This window comes from Parasteatoda tepidariorum, chromosome 9 (genome assembly GCF_982258835.1).
Source record: "Parasteatoda tepidariorum strain Cologne lab strain chromosome 9, Ptep-v5.0, whole genome shotgun sequence".
Lineage (NCBI taxonomy): Eukaryota > Metazoa > Arthropoda > Arachnida > Araneae > Theridiidae > Parasteatoda > Parasteatoda tepidariorum.
Window position 1 is genome coordinate 18,779,458 of NC_141763.1, and position 25,529 is coordinate 18,804,986.

The following is a 25,529-nucleotide window of genomic DNA, read 5'->3' on the forward strand; positions in this document are numbered from 1 at the left end:
AAAATCGGGAAAATTCGAAACCTGATTTGATTAGCCTCTCTGTTTTATGTTTGATTATTTCCAAAGTGTATTTTATTATATTTGCTGCCCAATGCTTGACGAAGTTTTTGTTTTCTAGGAAACATGTGAAAAGATTATAAATGATGACATTTTAAAGTTCAAATCTAAAGGTGCAGATCTTGATGAAGCTGTTATTTCACTTAGTTTGGGAATTATTGATGACTACCCTGTATCCGATCCAAGGTGGTGTGAATCAATTCCTTCCAGTAAGTACCACCATTTCTTTTATTTACCATTATATGTGTTATAAATATTTTTTGCTTTAAGCCTAAACGTTCAAAGGGTTGTTTGTGAATAAACAGCCCTTTGAAATCTGTAGAATTATTCTAGTGCAAAACAGAACAAAAAGTAGAAGGATTTGCCAGTACAAATTGTAGAAGAGTGCATAATACACAGAACTGGAGTCAGAATTTTCTTAAATTTCCCACATTTTTAACTTTTGTTCTAGTTTTGTTCTCATTTAGGACACAAAAATAATAATTCAGGCGTTTCGATTTTCTCGAATGTGTGGAAATTGAACTAGGGGCCATCCTAAAAATAAAAAAAATATTTATGTTCGATAACATGTTTTCTATTGATATTTGAGGCAGCTGCAATGATGTGCTCATGCAGTGTTGTATGCATTGGGGTATCTGAACTTCGTTTTTGACATTATCTACTGCTATTGTGTCAAAAATAACAGATGTTAAATATGCTTCCATTGTTGAATCTCTTCAGAAACAAATGTATGCAGTAGCTATTAATAGCAGCAACAATATGCAGATGCGCAACTTTATGACATACTTGTATCTGGCTTCAACAAGCAAGCCCTCAAAGTCAAGGTATTGCTGCTTGCTGCTCTGAATTTAGATGCACAATCTGCCTATTAGTGGATATTATTTTATAATTTATTATTTTATAATAAAATAGTCGGTCGAGGTTTAAAAAAGGGTTTTCTGTTATTGTTTTCAAAATGAAATTTTTTTCAAAAATATATACAAATTTGACTTGTGTATTTTCAAAGGTTTCATAAATTTGGTAACAGATAGTTCTTAATTTTTTATAAAAATATCCTTTAATAGCACTTTCTGTATAAAACTATGTCAAGTAAAACACTAGCTCAGAATCATTTAGTCATGCAGATTGCAATGTTGGCAGGTATGAAATTATAACAAAGAGAAGTTCATTTCTATGCTTACTACTTTTTGGTTACAACAATATCAGTTTCTTAAAAATATTACTTAATAGGAAAAATTAACTATGGCCTTCTAACCGAAATACAATGAAGTATCTGGCATTTTGTTTGTGTTAACTTATGTATTAAATCACAATCCATATTAATTTTTGCACTAGTTAATTTTAATATATTCTTAATTATTGTGAACTAATTTTGTCTAATTTTAATGTATTCTTGTGAACTCATGAATATTGTATTCATAATTTCAGGCTCAGTTTCTTCCTCTTTAATCATAATGTATCAGCTTGATGATAAGCTCAAAGCTCATGGGTGTCTGCTTAATTTCCTCAACACATTCCATCTGCTCGACAAGGTACCTATCAATTTCCACCAGATTTTGTGAGACCTTTCAAATATTCTTTTTCTATGACACCCATATGAAAATTTGTCACTTAAGACCCCAAGTTTTTGCCTAGATTATATATATATAAATTTCATTACTGGAAGCAAACAACTATTCAATTTTATTCTTTGGATTTTGTTATTTTCTTGTTAAATTTTTATACACAAAAAATTAATGGCCTTTGAAATTGGGGAATTCTGCATTTAAAATTCCTTGTTAACTACCGTAATTTATGGAAGAAACGCCGCACCTACCGTAAACGCCGCACTTGTGATAATGAGACTTAAAAGAAAAAAAATAATGATAAACGCCGCACATGTTGTAAACGCCGCACCCATAATAACGATTTAGAGGCAAAAGTGAATATATAACATTAATTCCTTATAAATACTACTAATGTTTTAAATTTAAAATATAAATTAAAATTTATAAATGTATAATTATAATAAAATCAAAAATGTAATTTGCTATTGAATATTTTGGACAAACTGCTCAGAACAACATGTTACAATCGCCTGTTGGTGCCTTCGTTAGGTAAAAAATTTAAATAACTATATTTATATTACTTTAATATAAATGATTTTTTTACATTACAGTATAGGACCCAAAATTCGGCACTTACGGGACCGACGAAATTTCGGAATTTGCAGAATTTCGGATCTCTTCCGGAAATTCCAATATGGCGCCCGTATATTACGATAATTCAATTACGCTGTTAATTTCAGAAAAACCAATAAATTTAGCTAAGTTTCAATTGTAGATAATGATGGAGTGAATTTAAAAACGTCCCATCTTTAGAAATTTCATTAATTAAAATAATAATCAAGAAGAAATAATCCGAAGGATAAATAATTCAAGATGAAATAATCTGAAAAAGAAATAATCGTTTCTTCTTCAGAGCGAGATCATTGTTCTCGTTTTTTCTTTTACGTAACATTTTGTTTTAACAAAAGACGCTTATCTCGGAAAATAAAAAGCTAACAAGGAACTACAAAAAAGAAGCAAACAACTAATAACGATAAAAAAAAACAAGTTAACAAAAAAAGTAACAGTTAATAAGCAATAAAAAGATAAATAAATCGAATTAAAAAAAAAAGCAGCAAAAGGGATAGAATTCATTTTGTACACCAAGTGAGAAGGAAGTTTCAATGTCAAAAGGGTGTGGCTAATTTATGGTCAAACAGAAGAGAGAAATGGGGGAGGGGAACAAAAACAGTAAAGCACTTGTCAAGATTGATTCATCAGTTTCTCCCAACTTGCATTTCTTTATTTTGTTCATTGGAAATGCAGATGTGTTTACTTTTCAATTATGTTTTGTTTGATACAGATTTATTATTTTTTCTCTTCATGTTTTTATTTTTAAAAGATAAAATATAGTTACTTACTTCAAGAGAAAAAAATTCCAAATAAGAAGAAAATATGACTGATTTTTTTTTTCTCTTATCAAAAAAATTTCTTTAAAAATAAAAATTGGTCGAATTAAGTGCCGAATTACTACATATTTATATTTTATAAATATTTTTTTTAATTTTATTTATTTATTTTTTGGAAATTACCTCTTTTATTTAAATAAGAAGATATCAGTTTATAAATCGCGTCCATAACAACGATGCATCGGCAAAAATTAAATATACTAAATTAATGCTTTACAAATATTACTAAAATTAAAATGTAAATTAAAGTATAACAAAGTGAGAAAAAATGTGAAAGAGCTATCAACCACGCTGTTTGACGGGAACTAGATCGAGATCTACCCACTTTCTTTAAGGGGTGGTTGGCTATCGGCGCCATCTTTTGTCATAATTTGCAACTATTTTGATTTAAAAAAAAATTTCTTTGATAAATGTAAAATTTATTTTTAAAATATCGTAAGCGCCGCAACCGGCATAAACGCCGCAATTAAAATTTTAAAACTTTTAAACTCGTAAACGCCGCGGCGTTTCTTCCATAAATTACGGTAATCATCTAAAATTGTTTAAATGATCCTTTTTCTTTTCTTTCTTTTTTTTTTTTTTTGTGTAGAAGGTTTTTAAAAGTTGAAGGAGTGTTGCCTTTTCTATCTTACTTACATAATAAAAAAGAAAGTTTTTTTTTTCAAATTCAATGCTAAATATAAGTTTTAAAAAATAAGCTTTTTAAAATGATAATTTTTTTTTATTGTAACAAGCACAAGGACCTCTAAATCCCCAGGGGGGTGTAAAGCATATTCCTTGCTTCCCACACTTTTATGACCCTGCTGCCATTAATAAGTGCTTGTAATAATATAAGTTTACAAAAGAATCTTGAAAAACAAAGTGCATAAACTATTATTAAAATAATCAACAAAAAAAACAACTTTTTTTTATGATAGCAATTATGTTATCGAGAATGTAAGTGAGAAAAATTTAATTTTCTACCTCTTGGGATTATATAATTTAATTTTCTTTAAATATAAACTTTTATAATGTATGACCAAAACTAATAGAAAATTTAAAAATGATCAAAAAATTTTTTATCAAATGACATGAAAGTATGTGTATGTACTTCGTTTACATCAAACAGCTAATAAAGTGTAAAAAGTGAAAATAATAAAAAAGGAATGTGTAGTAACTAATATTTTTAACCTTAACTCTAATAGTTTTTGATAAATTGAGTTACGCGGTAAAAAATAAAATAAAGTTCAACTTTGATGTCTATATCAAAGCTGAGTGTATTCATCTGATCAGAAATAGAATTAAAAGTTATTAAAATGTACAATTTTTTAGTTTCTGCATTAAGAGAAAGTAAAGCTTAAGCAGCAAAAATATTCCGCAACAGTGCGAAAGATAACAGTAATTTGTTTTCAGTATGTGATAATTTGTTATTTTAACCACCTAAGTGGTTATATAGTGGTTTGAAATCCAATTTTTTCTTTAATAAAAGTGAACTCATAAAAATTAGTTGCAATACAATACATATTTTTTTGCCTTTCCAAAAGATTACAAAAATTTATTTTTACATAAGCAATCACTTTCTGAAGGTATATAAATCAAGAAACGAGTCTTAAAATCTTTAAGTTATGAGCTAAGGATATATTATTGAAGTTATTTTTGAAAAAGTATGTATAAGGTTGTCCACTGTATTATATTATTATTTTTTATAGCTATCTTTATCAAAAGTGGGTGATTATAAGATATCCACTTGTGCTCTACTTTGTGAACATGCTGAGAAAATAATGGCTGCCAAGTCACTACGCTTATTTTTGACTGAGTAAGTTTTATTCCAAGAATGCTATTTATTTAAAAAAAAAATTCATTTCATTTAAATAAAAAATAAGGAGTAACACTTCTTTGATCTTATGGCTCTAATCAATCTAAAATAATAACTTTGAATATTACGTCCTTTCATTATATAGAATTTTGTATTATATGAATCAGTGGTTTCCAAATATAAATCAGCCTGCCGATATCTGCAATTAGGGGTATTGCAGAAAATGGGAAGGAAAGCGGTTTTTCTTCCCACGATTTCCAATATTTCTTTTTAGAACCAGTAATGTTTCTTAAAGTCTAAAATTAATTTTTTGTCCAATTATTTATTAATATTTCAGTTATTTTTATGAAATGATTTAATAAAAATATTTTATTTCAAAATTCACTTGCTTTATTCCCCATAAAATGGTACTTCTTGGCTTTTCATATTATTTTTTTTAATTAACCATTTGTACTAAGATGCTTCGTAATTCTGGATGGTTTGCTGATTTCATTAATTTTCAAAATTGAATATGATTTATTTTTGCATGCAATGCAAGTATTTTTTTTTTTTTTCTTCAAGAAGTGAAAACCATTATGATCAAACCATGCTACTCTAATAATAGAGAAAATGAATGAAGCAATAAATATAGCAACTTTCATATTTCTTTAACGAAACCAAATTAATTAACTTCATCAACCAACAAAGTGTTTATTTGTTACTTACACAAAATGATCAATTCAATATCATGCAGTAAAAGATTGATTTCTATTCTGAATGCCAACACTGTGTATGCCCATGACCGCATATTATTACAACTGAAAGAAGGAGAAAAAAATTGTAAAACTACTTCAGTTGACTGCATTCAGATTAACTTTTATATGAATGCGGAAAGTATGCATCCCTCTAAACTTCATTAATTTTTAATCATTTTGATAGGTAGCTATTTTCCTACTTATGATTATGACTTTATTTGTGAGACACTCTTGCTGATTCATTAAATCAGGGGTGATTGTATTCCGGGTGCCCTCCTCCGTCATTCCAGGTTTATTCATATCATCCTTCTAGGTCAAAAAACTGAGAGCAGGGCATGTGATTTGTCTGTGAATTTTGCGTTTCTCGATTCCATTGATTTAGACTTCTGCAAATCGAAACTTATAATCTGACGAAATTTTCACTGTGATCTTAAATTTAAAGTAAGAGCCAAAACTTAGAGTAGGAATTACGAGTTCCGGAATCTAAAATTTAAATTTTGAAACTTTCGCTAAATCTCGTTAACTGGACGTTTACATGTTACAAAACATTTTTTGGGTTTCTCAGTTTTTTTTTTTTTTTTTTTAATATTTGAAACAACATAGAAATCCTCTAATATCGCGATTCATATTCACATGATTTTAATATCAAAAATCGATTTTGGGATTTACCTGATTTTAAAGTTACACATTGTAAATCATATTCTCGTTATTTAAAAATCAAATATCGGAATTTGTATTTTAGTGTTCTTAAAGTTCAGTATCGCAATTCATATTCACGCAATTTCAAAAACCAATATCGTTATTCTTGTAAGAAAATTAGTTACCATAAAGTTGCTATATTCTTCATTTGTAGGTAATTTTATTATAAATCTTAGTTGAAGAAATTATATTAAACATTTCAAGCATAGTATACTCTCGATAACTCAACCTTGTTGTGTCAAAAGTATTTTTTTCTACTTTTTAGAACACATTTAGTTCTTTTATTGTCCCTTGAACTTTAAGATATCGAGAGTTTACTGTATATGAATTGATATTGACTTTTTATTTATAAAATTATCATTGTTTTTGTTTTTTTTTTCATTTCGTGACACAATTAATTACCTCTTTAAAATATAAAGAAAAATACTAATGAAAGGCTTTGTTTGCATAAGTGTGAGTAACACTGGGAAGCTATTTTCTCTTGTGTGTTATGCGTTTGTTCAATTGATCCTTTTACATAGAGTTTATTTGTAGTTATGAACACAAAATTTATAAATTTATATATTTTATTTATATAAAGACATAAGTTTCAATTTAGGGCAATTTCTTTACAGCAAATAAAATTTTGAAAATCTTATGCACTTTCCCACTAAGACTAGAAAAAAGTGGCCCCATAAAGGATTAAAGAGGTTTGGATGATCAAAGTTCTACTGTAACTGATTTATTGGCTTATAATTTTTGATTATTACAGGGATGTGATTCTTCCGCAGATTAGCAAATTTCCGCTTTTATTCTTCAGATTTTTCCCGCTAATTTCTGCTGAATTTTTTTTTTTTTCTTGCACAAGTTAAAATATTTTATGAGGAATTAAATTTTCCGCGAAGCAAAAGTATTAAAGTCCTCATTCCTCCCTCAAACATTGATTTTCGTATTTACCTGATTTAAAAGTTAAACGTTGCGATTTTTAATCAGGCGATTTAAATGTCGTACATTGCGATTCTTATTTACGAGATTTAAAAATCCAATATCGCGATTTGTAATTAAGCGCTTTTAAAACCCTATGTAGCAATTCGTATTCACGCTAGCTTAAAATCCAATTTCGTGATTCTTTTTTGCTGTTGCAATATCAAACATCGATTTTCCTATTTATACGTGCCTTAAAAATGAGTGGGATTCGTATTCGCGCTATTTAAAAATTACGCATCGGGATTCGTATTTACGCGATCTACAAATTACGCATCATTACTTGTATTTTCGCATTTTTTAAATTCGATATAGAGTTTTATATTCACGTGATTTAAGAGCCTCATTTCGGGATTCCTATTCTCTTAATTTAAAATCATGCATGTGATTCACATTTATATATTCATGCAATTTTAAAATTAATCATCGGGATTTATAATCACATGGATTACAAGTTTGAAAATTGCGCTTTTTTGTCAAATTTTTGTATGTGTGTGTGTATATATATATATATATATACAGTGCCCGTCGTTTATTAAAATCACTTTCGTTTTATGCTCTTTTGATTTTATTAAGAGGCGATTCAACATTTGAAAAATAAAAACAAATTTTACGATATATTCTAAATGCACACACTTTAAAAGCTGAAATAATGACCACATTAATGCTTTATTAACTAATTTAATTACTTTAATAAAGTAAAACCCTACATAAGATTAAATTTACAAAAGTTTTGCAAAAAACCGATCAATGGTTGCTTGAATTGCAGTATTTAAAATTAACTTTTCAACATCATTTGAGAGTTTATAGAAGTTTTTATAGTTTTCGATATTCCTCCTCTTTGTTCTAAAACTTGCCGCAATACATTAAGTGCTTTTCTGACTTCAATTGAAGATGGCACTGATGAGTTTATGTCATCTTCTGAGTCTGATTCCTCCATTTCTTGATGGGAAATAACTTTGCAATTTTTGATGTCTGTAACAATTTTAGAGTCAGATTTTTCTCCTGATGTTTGCAGGTTATTGTCAATAGCTACGTAACGTGAAAAATTCTCTTCCATTTCATTTTCTTCATTGCTGATCATTTCTTCGAAACAGTTATGAGCCCCATCTCCATCTCCACTGAAGCTTCACGTTGACTACATTTAGGAAGCTTATCATAGTTTTGCGACACTTTGAATTTATCTTTAAGACTCAAAACCTTCTTTTTCGGCATGCTGATAAAATTTAACACCAAACGAACTTAAAAATGATATGTGCTCTAACTATAATTTACTCAAACAGCTTAAATAATATGGAACGTGTGCACAGACAGTTTTTGGAAATCTATTCATGTTCTCTGTTAAGATAGATAACAAAAGAAACTTCTCTCCCTTCTATGGTTCATTCAATAAAAAGTAAGATAAGAATTCGACCCCCTGTTGAGTGAGATAGGTTTCTCCAAACTTCATTCAAGTCAAGGAATTAACATTGAGAAATTGATTTCTATGAACTCGCCGCTTACCACCCACATTTTTCCTTAACTATGAATATCGCAGGAAAGTGCTAACCGCACCTGTTTCACAGGTTTGTAAGTAACTGTTGCTTCTTCTAAAAAAATCTTTAAACTTCGAAAAAATAAAATTTTATAAATAAGAACAAAAAAAGCTGAAATATTGCACCTTTGATTTATTATGTAGTCAAAATTTTGATTTTAAAAAGCGGCGGCATTGATTTTATTAAAGGATATTTTTAACATGTATTAATATTGTAACGATTCGGTTCTTGCCGATTTGATTTTATAAAGCGGCTGATTTTATTAGCCGGTGATTTTATTAGCGGCGGGCACTGTATATATATATATATATATATATATATATATATTCATTCTTGAATTTCCTCTTTTTTTACTTTCCAACTACTCTCATCCCTGTTATTAAGTTATATATATTTTTCCAGTCATAATAACGTGATTGAAATAGCTGTAAGAGCTGCTTTAGACAAAAGAGGTATTGAAGTAAAAAACCATTTAACTCCTCAAGATGTTTTCTTCAGAGAGGTAACTTTAAAACTAATTGAAATATACTTTTGAAATCTTTCTTTCAAAAATACATTATCTGTTTCATTTTTTTTTTTTTTTTTCATCTTCCAGGTTTCGGCATTTTATGCTATTTTTTCATCACTCATTGACTGGGAAGAAGAACAACTGAATGCTGATGAAAATATGAATAAAACTATTGGTGCCATCATGACTGTCAATAAATTAATTGTGGTAATTTTTAATTCTTGATACCATTCAGCTTCTTGAAATCCTTATTTTCCTTTTTAGTTCCAGTTATTGAGATACCGAGAGTATACTGTATTTTTTCTTCCAATAGAAGACACTTTTATTTTAGCTTTTATTTTGGATAAGAAGCATTCACTCAACGAAATTAATTCTCTCAGGGTGTGCAGCGTTTTTAAAAAGTGCTTATTTTTTATTTACGTTTTTTAAAAGCCCTTAAAGGTGCTTTTTTTTTTTTTGTTCTGGGTTTGCTGAGAGTGCTTAATTTTCTTGCTTTTAGAAAGAGGTTTTTTATCTTTGCCAAGTCGATTGTCGTTCGAAATTACAAAAAAATACATGATTTTCAAAAACTTTTCCTGCAGTGTTTATCAGAAACTAGTTATTTTATCAAGATTATGTAAAGTTTTTGAATTTTATTAATTTTATATTTATAAATTAAGAGCTTCAAACAATAGGGGGGGGAAATTTATTACTGCAAAGGTCCTAATTATGATTTTTTTTTTTTTTTTTGGAAAGTGATTAAAAGTATTTCTTGAGTACCTAAAGAGTACTTAAAAGGTGCTTAGTTTTTGTTAAAAATCTGGCTATGCACCCTGTCTCTTTTAAAATTTTGTCTCTTCTCAATAGGGGATGCTAGATTCTGTGTTAGAGTATCGTAAAACCAATGCAAAGATGTATGGACTGAATGAACTCTGTTCAAATGTTGAATATTTGCCTTGGACATCAAGAGAAGGCAACTCTGGGATTCGTCAGCATCTAAAAAAGCAGGTATTAATTCTGTCTTTTTTTTTTTTTACTTCTTGATAAGTATTTTAGAAGATATTTATTACATGGCCCAGGGTGGCATCCTATGTGAAAAGAGTTGTCTGCTACTTTTTTAAAGGAAAAAGTAATTCATGCTTTCTTCCAAGGTATTAAAAATACTTTAATGGATGTTACATACCTGACAAGTTAAGTCTTCTATCATTTAATGAAGACTCTTGTATTTTACAACTGTCTCCTGTTTACCCGTATATTCTCAAATTTCTTCGAATTTGTTGAAGAAATTTTTTTTAAAAAATGGCGAAAAATATCCGCTGGTGGCTAAAATACTTTTCTTATTCCTCAATAGATGGTGCTGTTGCCAGTACTGTTGTTGAGTGTTAATAGTTTAATTCATTATAAATAATGGTTTAAAAAAATCTTCTTTAGAGTAAGATTTCTATACATATTTTTTACTTTTTTACTTCGCTAAATGTAAGTGCTTATATTATTTTCAATTTTGAACTTCTCTTTTTGACATACATGATTATGCATGATGTTTTAAAACACTTTAGTCGTAGCCTAAAAAATGTTGCTAATAAAACATCTGTTATTTTATTTTTCCAATGTTGGCAGGTATGAAGTTTTTGATTGGCTGATAATGGGATTTTTACTCAAGCAGTACATTTTTTCCATGAGCAGAAAAGATTAAAAGAATAAAGTTAAAATACCAACATAGTTTTTCTCTGAAATAATATTTTTAAAAGTGCATTTAGTTAGATTACACAGAGCAAACATAAAAATGCATAGCTTGAATGAGTATGCATTTTTATAATTATTAAATAGTATGTACTTTATGTACCTTTTCATTTTGTAGTTTGTTTGTTTTTTTAACTTCATCAACTATATTACAGCTCTTGAAGTTAGACGTTTTAGGTGCACATTGGTTTGTCTTGAAATATGTTTTTTATTATTTTCAATATAGAAACTCAAAATTTTGGACTCTCCCCATCACTATGCATGCCTTGTCTTGCTACATCGTTGTAGTTATATAAAACTGGTGCTATTGTGTTTAGTAGCATATAAACAGGGTTTTTAAAATTTTGATAAAATTCCTGAAGATTACTTTTTTGCAGAGTTAAAAAAGACTAGGCAAAATATTAATAAAAAAAAACAATGGTCTCTCACTCATGTTCAATTCAGACTTTTAGAAACATCTTCTTCCTGCAGTGAACTGATCGTAAAGTCACGATTCCCAGTAGAATACCTAAGTCAAGCATCACTGACTGTGGTCAGTAAGTGGGTGGGTGACCACTTTGATCAGCCTGCATAGGAACCGAGGTGGGCGATATCAGTTCTCATTAAACTGTTCTACTGTAAAGTGCTCAACTTAGTGTACAGGTTGTCAGGCTACCAAAGCACAAGAGCCATTCCGTCTGCAGAGCATCAAAATTAGGATGGCATGTCTTTGAATCATCCTCAAGGATGCTTCCTAGACAGTCTCCAATAACGCATTGTGCAGCTCTAGTGTGACGTAAATAAAAGTACCTAACTAGTATTGTCTTCCTGTTCCTCCCATAATGCCAATCAATATAACTTAATACATTGGTTAACTATTCAACTTTGATATGTGTTAGTAGACTTGGTTTATATGTATCATGGCATTGGTGATCTATCTGTGTCATGGTTTGTATGTGTCAAGTTTGATTTGTGTCATGGTGACCACCCTGTTATATTTTACACCAGAATTTTAATATGCAGTATACTTTCAATATTTCAAAGTTGAAGAGGATGCTAGAAAAAATTTCGAGATAGCGAGATTTCAAGATAACAAGTTCAGAACTAAATAGTATGTTTTAAAAAGTAGAAAAATATATTCTAAAATATTACTCTAAAAGGTAGAGTCATGAAATAGAAGAATATTTTATATGTATGTAATGATGATAGTTGACCATAACTTAAATAAAACAGTGATAATCTTGTTTTTAAAAGTAAAGCAAAAATAATTATTCATTAAATAGAAAAGAATTGGTTCATAATGAACTTACATTGGGATTTTTGCGAAAAAATTCATTTTCTGTTTCGAAAAAAAATTGGACATAGCAAGGTTTTAAGAAGAAGCCCTTCAACATAGAAATTCAAATTAACATTAGGTGGATTTGTAAGGCCAATTTTTATTTATTCATTTATTTATTTTTTGTTGATATAACAAAGTTTCTCGCAGGAATTCTAGATGTCGAGAGTATACTGTATTTGCTATGGGGTTTTAATAACATGCAAGAAAAAAAATTTCATTCTTATATTAAGTTTTTTGTTTGTTTGTTTAGCCACATTATTTTTTATTTTTCAGTTAGAATTGAATGTGAACTACTCTTTTAAAATAACAGACAATATACAGATTCAGGGAGTTCTCTTTCAACAATATATGGACATTTTGGATTTCTATTTAAGCAGTTTCAAAATTCAGTTGGAATCTCTGAAGGGAGAGAAGAAGTCACTCCTTTCAAAGGAATTTGAACTGATTAGATCGCATTTCTTGAACCCTCTATGTAAGTACTCCAAATCTGTCGTAAAAGAGATGTCTAAAAAAAATTTTACTTGTGATGTTTTGATTTCATTAAAAATCTTTATTATTTCTTACACTTTCTTTTCTGCCAATACATGAATTCGTTAACTTTCCTTGGCGAAAAAGTATGCTAATGTATGCATGTACACTCGCATTTTTGATTTCTTGGTGGACGGAAATGTCCTGTGGGGTTTAACCTGCATCCACACCCTTTGAGCCATTTTTTTAAATTTATTATTTTATTAATTCATATGTACATTAAAAATGATAAACATACCTGCCAGGTCTCTTGTTTTTTAACGAAGACTCTATTTTACGACTATCTCCTGTTAACCGTACATTCTTAAATTTCTCCTTATTTGTAGAAGAGATTTTTTAAAAGAATAAATTTTGGCGATAAAGTATCCGCTGTTTGCAAAAATACTTCGATACAGATGGTGCTATTGCCAGTACTACAGTATGTTGAATGTTTATAGTTTAAGTAATTATGAATAATGGTTTAAAAAAGTCTTCTTTTGATTTAGATTTATATACATATTTTTTACTTTGCTAAATGTAAGTGCTTATATTATTTCCAATTTTGACTTAGATGATTGTGCATGATATATCAAAACTTTTCTCGATGCCTAAAAAATGTTGCTAAAAAATCTTCGTTATTTTATTTCTCCATTGTTGGCAGGTAGGGATAAATCTTTTTTTCTTTAAAGCTCCATCTACTTCAAAAATAAAACATTTTTATTATTTATCGTAATTTGAATCTTTATTAATCATAAGTTATGGTTTTTGATAAATAATTGCTTGCCTTTCATCACTGCAAATTAAAATATGGACAATTAGAAATATATCAATCGACAAGCCTTTTTTCGTAATAACTCTCTTTTTTCTGTTTAACAAAAACTATTTTAGCTTTAGAATTACAATTTTTTTTACAGTCTATTCTTACAGCTAAATTTTTGCAGCACCTTTTCTTCCTTTCTTTTTTTCCACCTGCCACATTTAATAAATTTCTGATAATCAGAATAATTAATTTTGATAGCCAATTCTCACATCTAAAAATGTACAACATGTTTCATTTTTAAAAAAAAAAAAAGTTTACAAGTAAACTGAAAATTACAAATTTTGACAATATAAAATCCTAATTTGTTTAACTGTTTTTCAAAATTTACACAGCTCTATGTCAATGATTTTTAAGTTTGTGTGATTCATCCCACAAAATCATAATTATTGTTTTCAATTAAAAATGAATTATATTTTTAGTGTCAGTAAATCAGTATGAGCGTGCTGCATCGCTTGCTGAGAAGTATTTAGACTTTGACGTTCTCATACAGATCTGTGAAATAACTGAAAATGTTGACAGACTTCAAAGATACATGCACCAATTCAGTACACAGGTCAGATATTTTTTTCTTCTTTCAGCTGGATTTTCTTATTTATTATGTTTCTGTTTTTTTAGTATCATAAAAACTATTTTACTAATTTGTTTTGTTGAAATTGTATAAAATTAAACTAGATACAATATATTTTGCAATCTTTACAACTTTATATTTCGTTCATCAGAAGTTGGCACTTGGCTCCACCTCCTCGGACGAAAGTTCATTTTAGCGTAGCAGGAGTAAGAGGAAAAACATTCTTGAAATTGAGACAACCCTTAATGCGTGCCAAATACAAACAATGAATTCTTTTTCAGTCACTTACTTTGCTTTATCATCTGCTATTATACCTTCTGTCACTCTAGCTAATTAAATGAATTTTAAATTTAAAAATTGCTGTTCTCCCAGCAAAATGTCTCAAAAAAGACAAACTGTTCACTCAAAAGAGAGAATTATCATCAAATTTATGAAATATTTGATGTTTAAAATAATGCAATAATAAAGAAATATTTTTGTCATATGATCGACAAATAGCAACCTTGTTCAGCATTGCTTACATCCTTCTCCCAAAAAAGTAGTATTGTTGGATACAACGAGATGAAGGCAGAGCCAAGTGCCAACTCCTGGTAAACGAACTATACTCTGTAAAATAATTTTTTTTTCATAAACTTTTTTTTTTTTTTACTTTTATTAATGATAATTTTGAATGAAACAATAATGAAAGGTTTTCATTTTCCTTGTTATTATTTTAATTAGTTTTTTTTTTTAATTCTTTTATCCCATTTTACATGTATTTTAGCCATAGAGCTAGCTGAAATGTAGGTGGAGTGAATGTTGTGGATTTTTTTTTATGCTATGTGACAGAAGGATGGTTTTAGCTTTTGAAAGTATGAAACAAATCTACTAGAAGAGAAAACTTCTCTTAACTGTTCTGTCCTTCTTTTTCCGCCAATCGGCCCAAGAGACGGATCGCGTAACAGGTGGGAATTTGATGGTAAGAACATAAAAAAGATGGGAGAAATAAGACAGTAAACTTGCTTTACTTACTATTACTGCTCTATGGTCTTAGCATTTAACAAGTTAATTACAGAAACTGCATTACAATAAAACTAATTGGAGAGTTAAGAATATCTAAAAGACACTGTCAAATGACGACCTTACTACTGTACCTTCCTCTGTGTGACCTACTATATTTTTCCGTAGTGCTATTTCTCCCAGTCGAAACTACAGTTTCTTATCAAAAGTATATGGAAAATCTTTTGGTTATAAGTTTCATTAAAAACTAAATTTTTTTAACTAACTTTAGTATTGTAGCATTGCCAGAAAGAAAAAAATGTTTTGACTAATAAAATTTGTGTTAGCTTGTTAATAATCATATGAATTTAATTCCAATCAAGAATTTTTCTATTTTAGAAATTTTGTTGCATTTTAATGGAGTTCAAAGTTATATTTTTTTTATACGCATATTATACTTTTTTTAACTTCAAGTTTTCAGTTGTAAAATAAGTTTAAAACCATGTTCATTGAATATTTTACAGTTGCAAGAATATTTTTTTAAAGTATAAAACATGTTTTTACATATTGATAATTTTTTGAAAATTTGCATTGGAGTTTGCAAAATATTAAAATTTTTTTTCTTCTAATAAACTTATTGAAACGCAACAATAATTTTAAAAAACTATAATAAAAACCATTATTTTTCATAAATCAAAGTGTACAGTTGAAAATTGTGTCTAATCTTGAATTTTCATAATTACTTGTAAACGTTCATAATTTAAATTTTTTGACCAATTTTATTCGTTTTTATTTAAAAAAAATCTAAATACTTTTTTTGTCACAATATAAGCAAATTATATTTTTTGATATTGAGTAATATTTTTAAGTATTATACTGGGTTTTAAGCATTTATTTATTAAATACCCTTATTGATCTATTTTAAATTATTGTTAACTTTTTTTTTAATATAAATTTTCTTTACTATTTTGTTTTCAGAAATTTACTGAATTTGTTTTCAAGTGGTACCTAGACAAAGGTAAGTTTTGTTTACTATGCTTAATCTTGTTAAGTAACCAAAGAAAAAGTTTTAAAAAACAGGGGGGGGAATTAGTAGAGAGTGTGAGCTACTTATTTCTAGCCGATATCCATTGATGAAATGCATCTCCCAAATTATCATGCATCATTCAATTATAGCTCCAAATTATATTATCTGCTTAAATCGATTCACACTTAGGACTGCTCATTCATCTGATATTTTGGTTTTTTGTTTCATAAAATAGAAATTTAATTGATTAGGTCACAATGTATGTACAGATTATTGTTTTATATAATATAGGTATTAGTAACTGGTTGAACCCTGTTTATTTTCTGAATAATTAAAGTCATCGATATTTTTTTTTTAATTAAAAAAAATTTGTTTTTGTTGTAAACTTATCATAAAGATGCACAATGGATCACTGAAGGTAAGCATCACTGGCAATAGTCGGTGAGCCGGTGGGTGACCACTTTGATCAGCCTGAGAAAGGACCGAGGTTGGGCAGTATGTCTTTATTAAACTGTTATACTGTAATGTGCTTTACTTTGTGTGCAGGTCATCGGAACCATCTCCTCTGCATAGATTCAAAATTGTGATCGTATGTTTTTTGAATCAGCTTCAAGGATGTTTAATAAACCCGTCCTAAATTATGGGTTGATAGAAATTATTTCCATTTTGTTTTGAGGGCCATCCTTGGTGGGATAAAAATAAATAATTCCTGGAAAAGACGATATAATACTGAACTGTATAAAATCTACAGAGAGCCAGATATTGTGAAATTCATTAAAATAAATCGAATGAACTGGGCAGCTCACATTTTCAGAAGGAATGATGACTCAAATTTAAAGAAAATCCTATTACACAAACCCCTAACGAACAGGAAAAGAGGTAGACCCAGGCTGAGATGGCTAGATTTAGTTGAGACTGATTTCCTTACTCTAAAGGAGAAAAACTGGCGAACAAGTGTCAAAAATAGAGAGAAGTGGATTCGAATTCAAAGGAAGGCACTGGCCCACCCTGGGCTGTCTAGCCAAATATGATGATGATGAGAAATTATTTCCTGAATAATAGTCCATTGTGAAGTTATAGTGCAGCATAAATAAAGTGCTAGTACTTGTACTACTCATAGAGAGTTAAAAGACTGAGTGGATATAATTTTGATTTAAATTAAATTTTCATTTGTTTTAATGTATTGAAATGATGTTAATAAGGTTTACATTTCATAGTTATATATCTGCCTTTTGATGTGATGTGCATTGATTACAGGAAAGAAAGGTAAAATTTTTAACCAGCATTTGGGTCAAAGAGATGAACTGGGCAATTTTCTTCAAGATCATGATGGCCTGAAGTGGATTTATTATATTCAGGAAGAAAAATACGGTGAAGCTCATTCCACACTGAAACAGTTGGCACTCAATGAGACGCAATTTCTGAACAAGAAGAAAGTATGATTTTTGCAGAATATCTGTTATTATTTTTTTTGTTTAAACTATGGTTATATTATGTGGTGCATAGCGTTTTTAAAAAGTGCTTAAAGGTGCTTATTTTCGATTGTTATTTTTTTTATCTTTGTGCCAAGTTATTAAATGTTTTCGGATTTTAATAGTTTAGTTATAGTGCTTAGAAGAGTAAGAGCTTGAAGTATTGAATTCCTAGCTATAGAACAAATTTTGCTTACTAAAGCCTTGTGCTTTAACTTGGTTTTTCTCTGAATTAGTCACATTCAATTCTTAAAGTAAAATCGATGTTGTTCCTTTTTTTCTATTGAAATGAACTTGATTGCTAAATACATTGATTGTGTTGCATTTTGAAAAATTGCTTAAAGGTGCTTATTTTTGATTTACATTTTTTAAAAGCTTTTAAAGATGCTTCTTTCTATTCGGGGCTTGTTAAGAATGCTTACTATCTTTTAAAAGGCGATTTTTTTTTCTTCTTTTGTTGCGTCGATTGTAGCTTTAAATTACAAAAAATTTGCGATTTTCACCATTTTCTCTGCAGTATTTATCAAAAACTAGTTATTTTATCATGATTATGAAAAATGCTTAATTTTCTATCTTTTAAAAGGCGATTTTTTTTTTTCTTTTGTCGTGTCAAATTACAAAAAATGAGCGATTTTCTCTGCAGTATTTATCAAAAACTAGTTATTTTATCATGATTATGTAAAGTTTTTGAAAATGTTTTTGAATTTTATTGATTTTATGTTTATAAATTAATAATTTTAAACAATAGTAAAATAATTGTTATTCCTGTGCAGATTCTAATTCTGATTTTTTTTAAAAAGTTATTAAAAATATTTTTTGAGTGCCTAATTAAAAAGGTGCTTATTTTTTGTTGAAAACTCTGGCTACGCTCCCTGCAAACAGTATAAACTGATGATCTAAAAAGAAAAAATCAAAAAGTGAAATTCATTTTCATTTTTGAAATTAACAAAATAAAGGCTTACTTTATTTTGTTAATTTCAAAAATGAAAATGAATTTCACTTTTAAAAATATTAATTTTTTTCAGACACTTCTTAGCCTGAGTAAACTGTGTGCAATGGTGAGTGATGCACCCTCGCAGACTAAAAGCATGCAGATTGAAGGTAACACTTTTGACCGAATTCCTCTTTATTATTTATCTTAATTCTCCATTTCATTTTATAAATTGATTGAAAGCTGTGATTAACGTCATTATTTCTTACAGCTGTAAATCTTGAGCTACATCTCATTACTCATCAAGAAACATTGCCAGCATCTGTTGTTGAGGTGATTTTTTCCTTCTTTAATTTCATTTTGTTTTTAAGAATTTTAATGGCTATCGATTTCTGGTTACTATCAATTTCTGAGTAGTAATAATTAGTTTTAGAAAAAGTTGCTTTTTTTTGGAAATTAGGGTATTTACTGTTCTTTCATGCTTCTTTGTCTTGTGCAAATTAAGTTTGTTACGGGTTTAGAATATATAAAATTGTGTCTTTTTTTTTTTTTTTTTTTTTTTTTTGAAGTAGAGTATTTGTTGTAATGTATGTTGGAAGGGTTATTAATAAAATTAGTTGTAATCGATAGTAATTACAAGTATTTGTTTAGCAAGACACGTAAAAAGTTAAAAGAGATTTTTTTTTTACTTATGGTGTAGAATTATAACGAAATATTTCTGATAGACTTTATTCTTTTTTTTTGTCACTTTTTTTCTTGTATGGTAATATAGATAGTAGCATTTTCTTTTATCATAACTTTTTTTTTATAAAAATACAGTAATGTGAAAAAGCTAAATTGAAGTTTTTAGCGTTAACTTTTTCATTTAGAAACAAATAACTATTGTTTCTTTCTATTTTTTTTCCATTCTTAAAAATCATTTAATTTATTGATGTATTTTATGGCGCAGCAGTTTTTTAAGTGTCTCTCTATCAGACTTTATTCATTTTTCTTAACAATTTGGTAATTGGAAATGATTTTTTTTTTCTGTTTCATTTTTTACTGTGACTAAAAAATTATTTGACACATATTGTCGGTCCCTTTAACAAATGTATTTGAGTGGACTGCTCGTAAAGACACAGTGCCCAGTAGAACACAGAAGTCAAGCATCACTTGTTGTGGTCAATAAGAGGGTAAGTGACCTCTGTGAGAAATCAGACTGCATAGGGATCTAGGGTGCTCGGTATCAGTCCTAGTTAAAATGTTCTGCCATAAAGTGCTTGACTTCGAGCGCAGGTCCTTGGGCTACCAGAGCAGGGTATTCTCTGCAGAGGATCAAAATTGCAATGGTTTGTCTTCGAATCATCCTCGACAATGTTTCCCAGACCGTCACCAATAGCCCGTTGTGCAGCTCTAGTGCGACGTAAATAAAATACCTACCTCTTTAGCAAATATTGCAAGGTCATCAAACTCAAAAATAGTTTTTTTTTTTTTTTTTTTTTTTTTTTTTTTTTTTTTTTTTTTTTTGTTCAACAGCTATGGTGGGTGTAAGGTTAAAGGTTATCAACTCAGAATTTTTTATCTCCAATCTTCTTATTTAGTTAATTGAATGTTTTATATTTTTTCTTTATTATTACTATTGCTTTTATTTTAATCAGGTTTTATGCTATATTTACTTTTAAACTTAACTGTCCTTCATATGAATTTCTGAGGATTGTAGTTTTCGATAATGTCAACCTTCATCAATGAAAAGGTACCTCGACATAGAATTCACTAACATTCAGTTATATACTAGTGAATTGGAATTTTATTTTTGTAGTGGTAGACATGCTACAGAATTTTTCTTTTATTATTATTTAATTGTTGTAATCTCACGACAGATTATATACCAATTTAAATTTTACATTAGTTTGTTAATAATTCAATTTCATATTATAAAAAGATATCATGAGGGAGAGCGCGAATACTTTTTCTTATTTGTTTATTTACTGGAAACCACCTTTGGTGGAAGATCGGTACTTTTCTAATTAATGTCTGTTTTTTTGTGTCATTTACCCACCCTAATGAATAATTTTGAGATGATGAAATGAAAATTAAATATTAACATTTTTATTGAATGGAGTTAGTTTGATTATTGTTCGACTATCTATTTTCTAAACCTACCAATGTCTCTGGATATTGTACTGTATTATAAATATAACAAAAATAATGAATTTTTTAAGCTAAGCAATAATAAAGCTAAGTTTTGATTATTAATGACTAAGTTTATCTATGTACATAAAAAATATTTATTCATGATTTTTTTTTAAAAGATGCTGCTGTTCGACTATTGAATATTCGATATTTGGCCAAATATTCAGTTATTTGGCCAAATCACTATTCGTTACTTACCTATGCATAAATAAAAATTTTATTCTGCTCATTGAAGCTGTCTATATTTTCAATGCAGAATTTTTTATGTAAATATCAATTATATTTTGTTTATCGTTTTTTTTTCTTTTCTTTTGTAGGCATATGGTATAGATTCAAGGAATATGCGCGTGTTTAGTCCTGAAGAACTAATTGAGGTAAGGCTTTTTTTCATGTATATATTAAGTTCTCTTTATTCCTCTATTGCCTAGTGGAAAAAGGTCAGATTTTCTTCTTTCTTACAGATGTATATATCTGAAGAAAATGGAACAGCCAGCGCCTATGATTTTAAGATAGCTCTTGACCTTCTGAATTTCATGAAAAAGGTATCTGTTTGACAAATTTCACGTTTGTTTCTTCAACTAACTTTTTCTTGACTGCTTATTTTAATATAATAGTTGTTTATTAAATTTAAATTCTGTATTGTATTTCAGCCTTTGAGTGATCCTGAAATCTTGAATATAAGGTTGCATATTTGGGCAAGAGCATTGTTGAAGGATAAGTAAGTGTTTCCCATTCATATCATTTAAGAATAACAATGGACCAAAATAGGTGAAACAAACAAAAAAAATGACATTACACTGTGAAAGAATAAAAGCAGAATAAACTGCAGCGTCTACATTCAACGTTTTCACAATTAATTGAACTACAATCTATTTCGGCGCATCATCAGTCCGTAGCGTATGAAAATGTCATTCGATTTACGTGATTCAAAAATTTTGACAATTGTCAAAATTTTTGAAACAAAATTCCTAAAAAAAATTTCTTGACATGACTGTTAAAACCAGATAAAACCATCCAGAAAAAACCACCTAATTATGATTATTTTTAAGTGCTTAAAAATTTTATTTGAGTGCCTGAAAAGTGCTTAAAAGGTGCTTACTTTTTGTTGAATAATTAGGCTAAGCACCCTGTATAAGTATTATGACACAATCTTTTAACTTGGGGTCACTTACTAATTAAGTTTTTCTCATAGGGTTAGAAGATTCAGTTACAGAGCTTCTTAATTTCCAATTTTTCATCTTCCTTCTTTCAAGGCTGCCATAGGAGACTAAAGAGACTACTAAAACAACTATTTTAAAGCAATAGCAACTATGGCGACTATTTTAGTAGAAATATGAGTAAAAACAACTAATTTGCAATGAATTGCTTAAAATCGGCTACTTTTTTAAGCCAATTAGCGACTAAAATGAAAAATAGCTTCATGAGTAGCCCCCTTCCCCCACTTTTTTTTGCCGCACTTTCGTTTTATCCTAACTTTATTATTTCTCACTGTTTGATGTCAAAAGCATGACAGGCATATTTAACCAATCGGACTGATGGAATTGGTATTCGCACTATGTGAATGCTCCTCCTGCTTCAGAAAGCTAATGTTATATCTGAGGATTATGTTTTTTCCCCTCTTTTAATTTGAACGAAGTGGCAAAATTAGAAAAATTGTCTTTAATTACTCAAAATGTGTTGTTAATTTTTTTAGAACTATTTAGAAAAAAAGGTATATGGTGATATTCGTTTTGTCGAGTTGTGATCATAATTTTTTTGATAAGCATTAAAATTTGGAAATGTGTCAGTTATGAAAATTAAACAAAATAAAACAGAATTAAATTGCAATATTTTTTTTTTTTTTTTTAAATATCTGAACTAAGCAGCTGCAAATTAGAACCGAGAAAGGAAATTCAAGTTTCAAATTCAACTGTTCTGTAATAGATAAAAATAAAACTCCCTGTTTTCATGCGTAGTGTGAAAGAATATATTGTTTGCAAATCCACAAATAAATGTACATTTTTTATAAAATATGAGTATCTAACTGCATGTTATTTGAATTTCATGCTATTACAGCACAAATAATTAAAATTATATTGGAAGAGGATATGATGTTAGCAACTATTTTATATATCTTGGAGACTATTTAGGAGACTTTTTTTCATATATGAAACAACTAAAGCAACTATTTTTCTTGTTTTCATCCAGTGGCAGCACTGTTCTTTTGATCATTAGAAATTTTCTGCTTAATAACAAACCAAAAAATAAGTTAAATCTTGAAATTTTTTTAGAGTGGCACCCATGCAATCAGAATTTTATGTAATCCAAACAGTCACTATAACCGTTTATCCTGGTGGCGGCCTAAGTTGACTTTTTCAACCACCCAAATTTTTGTCGGAAAATGACAAATATTAATACTTGTTATTTTCTGACAAAAGCAAGTATTGCTTATTTTGTGAGGGAAGCAATAATTACTACCTATGATATTACCTATGATATTTTAACAAAAGTAATACAGGATATCCCAGTTTATAAATGAACTTATATTACAAAAATCTGTAATAAGATGAGATATTTTTTGTTCTTCAAACCTCAGTGAATTTAAAAACAATGAAATATTATGAATTATTCTGCGATTCAATTTGCATTTTCTCTCCTGATATTTTCTTTGCTTATTATAATTTACCAGAAACAATACTCTAAATTATGTTCTGGAAAATAAAAATTAAGAATAAGGAAACTTTTGAAACTTACCTTAAAGTTACAAATTTAAAGATTCCAGAACATCTTCTGTTTCAGATTTAATAACATTATCAGTGTCGTAATACTCCGCAATGGATTATGATAAATTGTCGTCTCTCATTGAAAAAGTCTGAAATTCCATGCTTTTTAAATTAACATTTGAATACATATTTTGCCACGCGTCTAGCACCCTTTTAGGGCAAATGTGAACGATGTAAAACATTTTAGAACATTAATATTAATTATAATAATTATTATTGATACAAAAATAATTATTAATAATAATTATTTTAGAATATTTAAAAAACTTAAGAAAATTTTTTATGTAATCTTCTTAACTTCTTTTTTCCTTTTTTTTAATTTTAGAAATTTGCTATATCGTAATAAAAAAATAGGGGCTCAGGAAAAGATATACTGCAGTGCATATTAACTATGCAAATTTTAATGAAGATGGTGTACCTATATCTGTTTCTTGTGGTGATATAGAAAAATAAGTGTGTCTTTTAAATTACTTTTTCCCCATTCTAGTTGGGACAGTTTGGACATTAATAATCCACTTGAGGCCATAAAAGAAACTGTATTCTTTCAAATTATTGAAATAGCATTTGACCAAGGTTTGTATTTACATTGTTTATTTGTTTTCAATTTTTAAAATGTTCGTTTGGTAATTGCTTTCTCTTTTCTTTAAAATAGATATAATTTCTTTCAGTATTTTTAACATTGCTGACTTATTTTAACTTGAAAAGTAGTTTTACCTATACCTATTTTAATTATACATTTAATGTTTAAAAAAATTGCTTATCCATTTTAATTTTAAAATTGAAAATAAATGTATGTAACTATGTTAATTATTTCAAAACATTTATTTTAGTATATACATTTTCCATTAACTTAAAATTATTCTTTGAGTATTTCCATTGTCTTTTTTTTTTTTAATCAACTTCCATCAGTATTTAGAATATTTTCTACTCAATTTAATTTGAAAAGTAGTTTAATATATTTGCATTTTCTATGCATGTTTGATATTTAAAAAAAAATTGTTTTAGATTTTGCATTATCTCTTAATTATAATGTATATTATTACCTGTCATTGTTTAAAAATATGGTTACTTTTTTTAATATTTAATTATTTGCTTAGAGTAGGTTTTTTTTAAATTTAATTTCGTTGCATTTAAAAATAATTTACTAATTTTTTTTCTAAAATTGAAAATTATTACTTGCTATGATTTTTGTGAAATAATGTTCAATTTTTCTTCTAAGGTCAAGATATTCATGATTTCATGCCAGATATTGATGAGCTGTTGCAGCAGGGCGAATTGAGTGAACTATCAGACAACCCTAGCATAAAATTTTTACTTGAAGCTGGTTATGAACATATACGAAAAATTGTTATTTAATTCATGCCTTCATTTGTAAATAATTTTCTTTGTCACCTTGTTAATAATTTTGTATATTTGTTTACTTTTCTATAAAAGAAAGATTTTAAAAAATTATCTAATGTTTTCATTCATATCGAAACTTTTGTTTTAAAGGCATATTGTTATTAAATATACATTTGAACAGGCAGTATGGAAGGAAAAATGATTATCAATCAAATTTTTAAAAAAGCGACCTTGCCATCTTAATTTTTAGGCACATTTTTTATTTTTCCTATATCTGAGCAAGCTTATGATACAAGATGTACATTTTTATATCATTCAGCAGACTAATATTTGAAAAAAGTATTGGGAGTACGAATGAGTTTCCGCCGTTTTCTTTTAAATAAATTAGCAGATTATTGTGAAAAAACAGTACATTATCTTTTATTCAAAATATTCTCCATTATTATTCACTGCTTTTTCCCATCTTTCTGGGAGCATTTGGATACCACGTCGGACGAACTCTTCATCTTTCGAGGATATCCACGAATCGACCCATTCCTTCGTTTCTTCAAATGATGTAAATTTCTGCTCAGACAGACCATATACCAACGACAGTAATATGTGATAATCTGAAGGGGCAGGATCTGGC

General features: G+C 28.4%; 1 protein-coding gene across 1 annotated transcript in view; it reads left to right on the plus strand.

The window, feature by feature from the left end:
• The window catches only part of Nup133 (nuclear pore complex protein Nup133), a 49,717-nt gene extending 24,705 nt beyond the window's left edge, over positions 1-25,012 (plus strand). The window contains exons 17-33 of the mRNA XM_087150981.1: positions 119-266; positions 1,486-1,589; positions 4,741-4,847; positions 9,181-9,280; positions 9,374-9,493; positions 10,133-10,273; positions 12,597-12,795; positions 14,070-14,203; positions 16,175-16,214; positions 17,481-17,659; positions 18,721-18,796; positions 18,898-18,959; positions 21,116-21,172; positions 21,260-21,340; positions 21,449-21,516; positions 24,048-24,133; positions 24,780-25,012. Of these exons, the coding sequence (XP_087007107.1) occupies positions 119-266; positions 1,486-1,589; positions 4,741-4,847; positions 9,181-9,280; positions 9,374-9,493; positions 10,133-10,273; positions 12,597-12,795; positions 14,070-14,203; positions 16,175-16,214; positions 17,481-17,659; positions 18,721-18,796; positions 18,898-18,959; positions 21,116-21,172; positions 21,260-21,340; positions 21,449-21,516; positions 24,048-24,133; positions 24,780-24,916 (1,839 nt within the window). The 3' untranslated portion in view covers positions 24,917-25,012. The remainder of the gene's footprint in view (positions 1-118; positions 267-1,485; positions 1,590-4,740; positions 4,848-9,180; positions 9,281-9,373; positions 9,494-10,132; positions 10,274-12,596; positions 12,796-14,069; positions 14,204-16,174; positions 16,215-17,480; positions 17,660-18,720; positions 18,797-18,897; positions 18,960-21,115; positions 21,173-21,259; positions 21,341-21,448; positions 21,517-24,047; positions 24,134-24,779) is intronic.
• The last annotated feature ends 517 nt before the right edge of the window (positions 25,013-25,529 follow it).